General features: G+C 45.2%; 2 protein-coding genes and 1 pseudogene across 3 annotated transcripts; 1 reads left to right on the top strand and 2 right to left on the bottom strand.

The window, feature by feature from the left end:
• Positions 1-524: 524 nt before the first annotated feature.
• On the bottom strand, positions 525-2,724 carry gpsm3 (G protein signaling modulator 3). 2 transcript variants are annotated; one of them, XM_029839503.1, is made up of 5 exons: positions 2,321-2,724; positions 1,627-2,085; positions 1,345-1,510; positions 976-1,249; positions 525-865 (listed from the first exon to the last, which is right to left on the bottom strand). In XM_029839503.1, the coding sequence occupies exons 2-4, from the start codon at positions 2,044-2,046 to the stop codon at positions 993-995; spliced, it is 843 nt and encodes a 280-aa protein (XP_029695363.1). In that variant the 5' UTR covers positions 2,047-2,085; positions 2,321-2,724; the 3' UTR covers positions 525-865; positions 976-992. The 2 variants fall into 2 exon arrangements, with proteins under 2 accessions (XP_029695363.1, XP_011603386.2); XM_011605084.2 differs by having other exon boundaries at positions 1,008-1,249; positions 2,321-2,723.
• A 316-nt stretch (positions 2,725-3,040) lies between these two features.
• Positions 3,041-7,440, top strand: pbx2 (pre-B-cell leukemia homeobox 2). Its single transcript, XM_003965675.3, has 8 exons — positions 3,041-3,339; positions 3,923-3,996; positions 4,826-5,070; positions 5,490-5,680; positions 5,767-5,902; positions 5,998-6,139; positions 6,217-6,311; positions 6,535-7,440. Exons 1-8 carry the CDS (start codon positions 3,098-3,100, stop codon positions 6,613-6,615), a joined length of 1,206 nt encoding a protein of 401 aa, XP_003965724.1. The 5' UTR covers positions 3,041-3,097; the 3' UTR covers positions 6,616-7,440.
• A 2,191-nt stretch (positions 7,441-9,631) lies between these two features.
• LOC115250423 (eukaryotic translation initiation factor 4 gamma 3 pseudogene) lies at positions 9,632-10,419 on the bottom strand (annotated as a pseudogene).
• Positions 10,420-10,756: the final 337 nt, after the last annotated feature.

The raw sequence follows: 10,756 nt of genomic DNA, 5'->3' as shown, positions 1-10,756 counted from the left end.
AAATAATTTTGTTTGAGATCCAGAGAAAGAAAGTAATGGGTAATAGTGAGGCCAGATTTGAGTCTTTTGAATCTCCGTACCTTTACTTTACTCATAGTCTGGGTTCTGCATTATGTTGCCATAGTTTCTGCTCCTCAAACATGACCACAGTGTTGTTGAGGGGTTGGCTTTGTTTTACCTTCTTGTCAAATGAGTTGACATCAGGTGGGACATGTTGCTGTTGTGCTGCATGCCATTATGCGTGTTTAAGGAAGTGAGCATGTCACCTCTCTAGTGCAAAGCACACAAGAGTTTCTCAGAAAGCTAAAAGTAGTAAATGCTAAAGTTCACATCCCTGAAGGGCCCTCGACATCATATGCTGAACCTTTTGTAAGCATGTTCTTATAAACACAACGCTTCGACAACCACAAGCCCATAAACAACTACAAACAAACGAAAGAGGCAAACATCGACCTTCCTGTTCCATCTTTTCCCACAATATGAATGTAATTTAACCTGAAATAAATCCACAATATGTCTTTGTATGTAGTTGTATGGATTTTTAAAAAAGGTTTATTTCAAGCTTCATTACACATTAAAATGTGAACTCTCAGTAAAGCGTACAGTTGTTCTATAAAACTGTGATTGTAGATGCGGTGCAGTATCAGTGATACCGAAAACAGTATCTGCGTCCACACTGGGACTTCAGAAATGAACTGGCGCAGCCCCGGTTTGACTTTCCATCTCATGTCTGCAGGATGCACGGCAGTTCAGTCCTCTGCTCCTCCATGCGTCCTCCCTGGACCCTCAGGAGCAGCGAGAAGAAGTCTTCATCATCCATGGGACCAGGAGCCCTGCTGCGCTGATCCTCCAGTCTGCCCTGGGCCTGTGGGAAGGACAATAATTGTCTGAGCCTGTGTCGCTCTTTTTAAAAATAGAAATCTGCTGGGTTATAAGCCTTCAGCTCAAGCCGCGTTGCAGACGGCATCTACACACCATCTCTACACCAGCGTCTATGGCATGCGTACTTGTGTTGTGAGAATCATATCATACAGATCCTCTTTTGGTGCGGGGGCTGGAGCCGGCTCTGCTGCAGGTTTTCTCACAAAGGAGAGCTGCTTGATGCTCCCTCTAATACTTCTGGCTTTTGATTTCTGCAAAGGAGACTTCTGCATCTGAGCTCTCTGGTCATCGAGCCGGCGGGCCTGAGCGGTGGCGACCAGCTCGAAAAACTCCTCTCTCTGCAGTGACGTCATGGATGAGAAAACGACTGTGGGGACACATTTTAGAGAGAGACGGGGGGGTGAGTCAGGGAACTATGAGCAGCTCAACTTCTAAAGGTAGCCGTCCTCAGAGGGCCCCCACCTCTGTTGGCCGGCTTGGTGGTGTTGGGCTCAGAGTGGCACCTCCTCCTGGCGACCCCGCTCTCTAACCTGAAGGAGCAGCGCTGGTCATTGAGCCGCCTGCCCTCCTGCAGGGTGCACAGCAGCTCATAGAGCGCTTCGGGGAAGTCTGGAGTTAACCGTTGAGACTGAAAGCAAGCAGCAACAAAAGTATATACGATACGGGGCAGAACAAAAAGAGCAACAGAACTGTGTTTCCTCATAGAGAAATATCAGGGTCTGAGCAGAAATCAGGTCCACAAACCTGTTTGGCGTCCTCCTCCGGGCTTCTTGTCCCCTCAACCGGTTGCTCACATGAAGTTGAGCAATCTGTGTCCACTTGCAGCTGATTTCTGGCAACCTTTTCATCATTCTCGAGGCTTTCATGAACTTTTTCATGTGTCTGAGAGGCACTTTTGTCCCCCCCTCCGCCCGCATTCTTGCTCTCCTCAGCTCTTTTTTCTCCCAATTCTTCCTCTCTTGCCTGCGACTTTGTTTTTTGCTGCTCTGAACACAAGGTAGCGCCTCTTGTATCGTCATTTTTGTCCTCCATGTGTGCTTCTTCCTCCTTCAGGGTGGGCTCTTCATCACAGCTTTGCTCAAATGCAACTGAACTGCTGCCGCTGGTCTCGACGTCTCCCGCTTCGATGATGACCAGAGGTTCCAGCAGCCCCTCTTCAGCCATTTCACCTTCGGTCTCTGTGCTGTCTGTTAAGCTCAAAACCTGACGTCGAGACACATAAATGAAAAATGGGAGGGTGCCTTTTTCTGTACCATGAAAAGCCCCACTGTTTTTGCCTAAAACTATAGTTTTACCACAGATTTTTAAGGGGAAAACACAGCATTTTAAGATTGGATGCCCACAGCATCATCATTATCAATACCTTCACTCTATTGTAAACAAATGTATTCTTACATACAGTGTTGTGACATTAAATTAAAAGCTCTTAGAGTCTTACCTTCCTGTTTTTAACCTCTTCTTTTTGTCATTGTTTGGGACAACCCAAAATAGACACCGTCATTTTTGCCTGGTCGATTGCTGTCAATATTTGTAGAGGGGAGAAGCAATCCTGCGGGCTTCACATGCCACCATGACGAGCTTTTGCACCTCTCTGCCTGCTTCGCTACCTTCTTTCTCTCGTCGCTTCTCTTCCTGTTCCTCTTAAGAACCAACCCATATGTTTCTCACATCTCACAAGTCGAAGTGTTTTGAAATATCACTGCCAGAAGCAGAAAAAGCATGCATGAATAGCCTGCTTCTGGGGAAAAGGTTTTTCAAAAATACAAAGATAAGGAGAGAGAATGTTGCCAGTTGCTCCTGAAAATGCTGCTCTTTTGGTTTTGACTGACTTAAGTGCGACGTGTTGAAACAAGCACAGTCAGTGCCTCTGACACTATTGTGGTTTAGACACATCCTGTTGACTTGCCACTAAAACAAGAAGTGTGTTAGAGTAGAATTAGAAGAGCTGGCTGAGTAGTAATTTATAAAACAATCTCCACTTATACGTTAATATAAATATAGACAGGCAAATATATCTACGCGTGTGTGTATCTGTGTGCGTGTGTGTGTGTGTGGGGGGGGGGGGTGTGGGGGGGGTGTAGGGGGTGTTAAAAAAGAGCGTTTTGGTTTTTCAACATCTCCCCGGTCGCCACAGGGGGGCGCTGTTTCCCCAGTCCGTCTTGTGCGGCTGTGAGCGCAGGAGCGCGCAGTCGTCGCCGCTGTGCGTCGGTGGAGAATGTTGCAGCAGCAGCCTCTGACGGGCAATGGGCCGACCAACGGCCGGGGACTCGGCCTGAGTGGCCACACCGGCATGCACGTTCTTAGCTCGGTTCACCAAGGCTCACAGCATCGGTCCGATGGCGGAGACTCGGGCCTCGACGGCACAGAAAATGGCCACGAAAGCCGCAGAGACATTGGTGACATTCTGCAGCAAATTATGACGATCACCGACCAAAGTTTAGACGAGGCACAAGCAAAGTTAGTGTTGTCTTTGACGATTTATTTGGTTTATTTACGCTACGGCTGCTTCTGTGTTGCGGCTTCGGCGGCAGTCGCAGCAAAGTTCCCATAACTTGCAGGAAAATATTTCTGTCTAGTCGCTTTTCCGTTTGATGTAAATATTCTATTTCATTTGCTAATACTTAGATCTCTTTGCTGTCATTTAGAAACTCTTCTTTTGCGTTGTTACACAACGTACGATTAGCCATTGTTAGCACGCTAGGCAGCATAACAAAGCTAACTAGGTATGGATGCAATAAGTAGGAAAATGGCGATGATGTCGTTATTATAATGTACATATGTTCCACACACACCAAGATCATGCGCCAAACACGTAAAAATGTAAATCGATCTAACAAGCAAGTAATCTGCCTACCTTAGATGAGAGAACACATCGGTAAACAAACCCTCTTAGCTCCCGATGCAGCGATGCTATGGTTGCTACATTAGCCCTGGCTAACCAGGTACTCCGGCCTCTCGGAGCTGTTTTGGCCGGTTAATGTTCACATCATCGTCGGTAAAAAAAAAAAGCTCCAAATCACCCTGATTCTTTTCCGCGCAGGAAACATGCGCTCAACTGTCACCGGATGAAACCTGCATTATTCAGCGTCTTATGTGAGATCAAGGAGAAAACAGGTGAGTTCCGGGGCTCCAAATGCGCCTTTGTTCAGCTGTTTGTGCAGCATTGATCATATTTAACCTATAGATCTGGCGTTAAACGCGCTCCTGTCTGGTTCCAGGGTGTGAACAGCCTTTACATTAAACGGGAATCAATTTAAAACGAGTCCACCCAGAGAAATGTGTCTCTGGTTTAAGCCCATTTAAAGATGCTGAATATGCATTTGCTATAATTTCTTATAATTAATAACATAGATGGTCTCTTCTCACTCTTTGAGTTCTGGTCCAGATTTAAGGAGACCTGCAAGTAGCAGCAAGCATGATACTAACCTAACTTTACAGCACAATGTGGAATAAATGATGTAAATGACTGAATTGTTATACGTGACTATAAATGAATGTGCAATTTGTTCCAGATATTCAAGAAAATTCATTTCAACAGTCTGATTTTGGTGACAATTTTCTGCAAATGACATTTATATCATACATAAAATAATGTGGAAATTAATCGACCTGTTGTTGAAACCAGGAGTTATACGTTGTTTTAAGTAGACACATACGCTTTTTATCCTGTCAGCATTAAATCAGAGTAATGTTGTTGAGAGTAAATCTAGTTTAAACTGTGTTTTTGTGTCTGTTATTAACAACACTAATTTTTTATTCGAGAACATGGTTGTAAAGATGACTTATATTAAACCAACTGAGCAAACGGAGGAAAAAAAACGAACATGGTAATGATGGAAGGAGAGAATTCCCTTTGCTCCAACCGTACCTAGAAGTAACGGGCTGACATTAACATGTCCGTCGCTATTGTGCCAAACTGAGCCCCCCCCCCTGTTGTCGGCAGGGCTGTCGATGAGGAACGCCCAGGAGGACGAGCCCCCGGATCCTCAGCTGGTGCGACTGGACAACATGCTGCTGGCCGAGGGGGTGGCGGGGCCCGAGAAGGGCGGCGGCGCCGCTGCGGCGGTGTCTGCTGCCACCAGCTCAGGAGGGATGTCGCCTGACAGCTCGCTCGAGCACTCTGACTACAAAAGCAAGTTGAGCCAGATTCGCAATATATACCACACTGAGCTGGAAAAGTATGAGCAGGTACTGCTTGCAATAAGAGACGACGCTAACAAGTCCGTGCAAACTTGCCTGAGTTAAAGCGTATTAGGTCTAGAGGTCAGTTCCATACGTGCTGAGACACAGCGTATGTTATAGTTCTGGTGATTCCAAAGCTAAAGTGTCTCCTTTTAAAGCTTCTAAAATAATATGCCGGTATTAAGAGGACCTTTTTAGAATGACGCTGCCTGTTGATGCTGCTGAACGCACCCCGGCGGCTCATTTGTTGGTCATGGGTGCATCCTATTTCAACTGTCTTGTTTTTTTTCTTGCTCGTGTCAGCCATAGTCTCGGGTGTTACGATCAAAGTCCGGGTGCCTGTTGTTGTGCTGTCAAGCGTAGATTGATGTGGAAGGTCCGCAGATCGCTTAACTGCGCTGTCGTGTGCCTCCTGTGCTGCCCAGGCGTGCACCGAGTTCACCACCCACGTGATGAACCTGCTGAGGGAGCAGTCGCGCACTCGGCCCGTCACTCCTCGGGAGATCGAGCGCATGGTGGCCATCATCCATCGCAAGTTCAGCTCCATCCAGACTCAGCTGAAGCAGAGCACCTGCGAGGCCGTCATGATCCTCAGGTCCCGCTTCCTCGACGCCAGGTCAGGTCCTCGTCGATCAAAGCGCCGCTTCGCATCACCTTGGATCAGGTGTTTTCAGCATTGAATCGTCTGTTTTCTCATATTAGGCGCAAGCGGCGTAATTTCAGCAAACAGGCCACGGAGGTCCTGAATGAATATTTTTACTCCCACCTGTCCAACCCCTACCCCAGCGAAGAAGCCAAAGAGGAACTTGCTAAGCAGTGCGCAATCACTGTCTCTCAGGTACCCCAGCACGACACTTGTCGAGGTCAAAGCCCTCGTCCTGCCCTCGGTGCAGTTATATTGGCCCTGCAAGCTCATGTCCTGACTGTTTTCAGGTCTCCAATTGGTTTGGCAACAAGAGGATTCGCTACAAGAAGAACATTAGCAAGTTCCAGGAGGAAGCCAACCTCTACGCTATGAAGACAGCGCTGGGGGCCAAACAGGGAGAAGATTCCCCCCACACTCCAAACTCTACAGGTACCCAAACACAGCCGTCACATTTGGACATTGACTCCATTTGTTCCTCACCGGTTCGGTCCTGTTCTGCTCCTCAGGGTCTGGGTCCTTCTCGCTGTCCGGACCTGCTGACCTCTTCCTTGGGGTTCCACCTGTGAATGGCGGCCAGCCCGCCTATCAGATGGGCATGCAGGTAGGTAATATAAGGCAAATCACACTTCTTAGATAGGTTCTGGTCCGTTCGTGCTGATGTTGTGTCGCGCACGTACATCAGGGTCGATCGGGCAGCTCCACCCGGCCGGTATTATAAAGAGAACAGAGCAGAGATGCTCAAACAGAAGCGGAATATACGGGCTGTGTTTTGCCTGTGGAGTCCTGGCCTCCTTTTAAAAAGCTGTTTATTCCTGATTTTCCAGGCTAATGGGAACTGGCACGGTGGGACTTCTCCTCCACCGGGCGCCTCACCCCACAGCGACCTGTCTGACAACTCTGACTGATGAATCGCAGAACGACAGCAAGAGAAATGACAAAAGACGGCAAAATGAGTTCACGCTTTCACTTCAGTCGTTTTTTTTAATGTACTTTAACTGTTTTAAATGTACACTGTTTTATTTTTTGTTGTTCTCACTCCATGTTGGTCATTTTATGTCTGTCTGAACAGCTGAGTGAAGGTGTGTGTGTGCACGCGCACATGCTTGTATGTACTACATTGTGAGGACCAACGTTTGCATTTCACGAGCTATGTGGGGACATTTTGGTTGGTCCTCTTAAATTCAAAGGGCTGTTTGAGGGTGAAGAGTCGATGTTGATAAAATGGGGTTCGGGACAGGGATTGTGATGTGGGGGGCGTATTGTATCGATGAAAGTCCTCACAAAGATAGAAATACAAGTGTGGTTGTGTGCATGTTTCATGATGAGGTCTGTAGGTTTTCTTTCACTACTTCTGAGCTCTTACCGACTGGAGTGTGTGGCTTTGGGTTGTTTGGGACTGCATTAAAATATTTTTAGCACACTCTGCCATTATTATGGGTATTAATATTGTTATTTGATTGAGTGCTTTGACAATTTTCATTTTAACACCTCAGAAAAAGAACGCGTTTAGTGAGTGAAAGGGCAATAGAGAAAAATCCAAAGATTTTGTGTGTTTGTTTCTCTGTTTTGGTTTGTGGCTTTTCTATTGGGCTTCTGTGTCCCTGTTAGATGAATGAGGTGCGTCTACATGATCGGTTTGAATGAGTATATCAACAGTGCTGTCTTTTTTGTACAGTGAAACACCTGTATTCTCTCTACCTCTTTTACAATAAAGACTGTCTTCAAAATTATTGACCTTAAAGGGTTGATGGTTGGAAATATCAGAGCTTATATTTTATGATATAGGCTGCAGGTATTGGATTTTTTCATGAAAACCAGCTTTTTGCAGGCACTGTCACAAAATTCTGCATTACATAGCTGTTTGGTAGTCACACTTCCACCACTGAAAACACTTTACAAGTGTGCATTCATGAATAAAAGTACTCCTTTGTCTTCAAACACATAAGCAGCAGATTACCAAACCAGTGATTTTTATAATCAATCATGATACCTTTAAGTTTGCATTCATCCAGGTCTTTATATTATATTAGTCTTTACTAAAAACAGTGTTCCAGAATTCTCTGTAGTTGCCCCTTTTGGTTAATAGATGATAATTATGCTTGGCATCATATTGAAAGTGTATACCAGCGCCACCTTATGGCCAAAAATCTTTATAACATCAGAAAAGAGATGATGTATTTTGTTTTTTGTCTCGCATATTTTTGATGATTTGATTTACATTTGGCCGCAGCTTAGAAATGATAATTTAAGCTGCATTCATCAGTGAAGTAAGACTTCAAAAAGACTGTTGAATATGTTATTTTCAAACTCGTATCTTTTTTTGGTTTTGGTCTTGGTCCAATAAAAACTATGATCTATTCAAAAAACGATATTTAACTATTAAACTCCGATGTAATTAATATATAACGACACAGATCGATGGTAATTATGACGCTTATGATGAGTGATGCACGTACCAACAACGGCCAAGAGAGGGGGGCGTTTCCCCATTTCTATTTTTAAACCAAAAAACAACAACTGAGAAAAAGCCTGGATTAAAACCCTGGCAATAAACGATCCACATAATCCAACAAATTCTGAAAGATCTCAAAAACCATTTGAACTCAAGTCAAGTGGAGAAACAACCTTCATGACTTCTGCCATGACTGGCCGCAGAGCAGATGTCACTCAAAGATACTCCTTTAAACAAAGCTCATGAGGTCGCTATGCCTTTGGTTGAATGAGCTTTCAAACCGGGAGGCAAAGGAAGACCCTTGCTGTTGTACGCCAGGGAGATAGCCTCCACAATCCAGCCTCTGTTTACACAGTGCTTTGCCGTTAGCCGGATTAGCGTAACAAACAAACATATGGTAACATAAACGCGCACCTTGGGTGTGGTCCATATATGTGTGTAATGCATGCACTGGGCATAGGGAGTGCAACCTCCTCTGCTCCTCAGAAGCAAACGGAGGAGGAGAGAAACTCCAAAGTTCAAAAGCCATAGAATTAATCGACAAGATAACTTTAGTAACATAAGCTGCACTGGTACGCAGTGTAACCTTAGAACCATCCTGATTAAAAAAAAAACAACAACTGACAAACAGCCTGGATTAAAACCCTGGTCATAAACGATCTACATAATCCAACAAATTCTGAAAGATCTCAAAAACAATTTGAATTCGAGTCAAGTGGAGAAACAACCTTCATGACTTCTGCCATGACTTGATGCATGGCGGCACCCTTGCCGGCCATCTTGCCTGCAGTTTGGTTGGATCCAGTTAGCCCTGGTCATTGACTCACAAATACAAATCGTGTTGTAATGTTGAATATTTTGCTCCTTTGGAGATTTAGAAAACCACATCAATGTTTAATAGTTGCATGGGAGAGAAAAATAAAGTGACAAAAATTCAGTAGAAACATTCAGATTTTAATTTACACAAAACAAACCAGACAAATCAACATTAATCTGGGCTCTGTGTCGTTAAAGATTCAGACATGAGTTCCAAGTACTTTTTCCATGACCCTCCGGATCCTTGAGAAGAATTGGCCACTGCTTCCTATTCCTCCTTTGGTACTCCTGTGGTGTTCCCATTTGAAGAAAATGGTTTCACTGAAAATGTCCTCATCTCACAGAATGTCGAAGAAGATCCACATGAAATTGTGTGAGTGTTCAATGGTGTCAGAGCGTCTAAGGCCTCCAGCTGCTTGTGCTGATCAGTCAGGAAGGTTTTCAGCAGTCCTGATCTTCCCAGCATCTGTGGACAGTTGACCTTGGGAACGCCGCAGACGCTAATCACAGACTCACAGACTGCCGACATCAGAGCTCATTTGAGGAGCGGCCTCGTTGACGTCAGTGAGGTGGAGGTGCTCTGACCTCCAGCTGCTCTCAGGAGCTTTTCTCCAGCTGTTTGCATCATATGCCGCCCTGTGAGCTTCTCCTTCACCTCTTCTCTGGACACCTCTTCTCCTTTCTTTCTCACTTGCTCCTGGTGGATTTTTCTGATGGTTCTAGGGCCATGTTCTGGTCCTTGAGGCACCGTTGTTCAGTCTGAGTTCAACCAACCCCTTAAGCAAGAATTTGACCCTACAAGAGACCTCGCCTTCTTGGATGATGTAGTCTATGTAACTGAAGTACTGGTCCATTCGTGGCTTGGCCTCCTCTGTGTCCAGTTGTTTCCCACAGGTGGGCAGCAGCTTGCACAAGCATTCAAAGGACTCCTCCACACAATCATCAAGTAGTTTATAGATGCATTCGTGCACGATGATCTTCTTCAGCATTTGTAGCTTGAAGAGTTCACTAACGAATCTTATCAGGCTGAGACAACGACGGTGAGCCTTGGTCTTCATGGCTTCCAGCTCACTCTCCAGGCGCTGACGCTCATCTTGGTTTTGGGCAGCGTCCAGCTCTTTTTGTTTGCTCATGAAGGCTTCATCATCATTTATATCTTTCAGGAACTCATGCTGGCAACGCCGAAGCAGCAGCTTCAAGAACTCCAAGGCGGCGTCACCGCTCTCTGAGTCCATCTTCATCCCCACCAAGTGTCTGAACAGCCTGGCTTAGGTGGCGCAGCAGGCTGGCTCTGACGCTGCCTTGCCCAGGATCAGCTCAATGGCTCCCTTCAGCCTTTCTTCTGTGTTTATCTTCAGGTATTTCACCTGTTGCATCAGACGACCAAATCTTTCAGGAGTTTTTTTGTGTAAGACACGTTGAAGGATATCAAGTGTCTCCTTGGTTGTCTTTTTCATGAATGGAGCCGGAGGTCTAATGAATGTTTCTCTGCAAGTTTCTCTGCAAGTGAAGTCAGTGGTTTGAATCTAAAATGATCTGTTTAAATGGTGAATGTTTCAAGATAAAAGAAGGTTGGTCTTTGATGTCACTGGATATGATACCTTTTCATCAGGCCAAAGCACATTGTCTTTGATGTTGTGGTTTAGTCATCTTTGCACACAGCAAAAGATTTTCATGGATTTTGAAAGACATGAAAATTAAAAAATGCAATAATATAGATGGCGCTCACAATTTGTCGACGGCAGCATCAGTAAACTGTTATTTTTAACATACAGTAT

Source organism: Takifugu rubripes, chromosome 7 (assembly GCF_901000725.2).
Source record: "Takifugu rubripes chromosome 7, fTakRub1.2, whole genome shotgun sequence".
NCBI classification, from domain to species: domain Eukaryota; kingdom Metazoa; phylum Chordata; class Actinopteri; order Tetraodontiformes; family Tetraodontidae; genus Takifugu; species Takifugu rubripes.
This window is presented reverse-complemented; position numbering and strand designations above follow the sequence as displayed.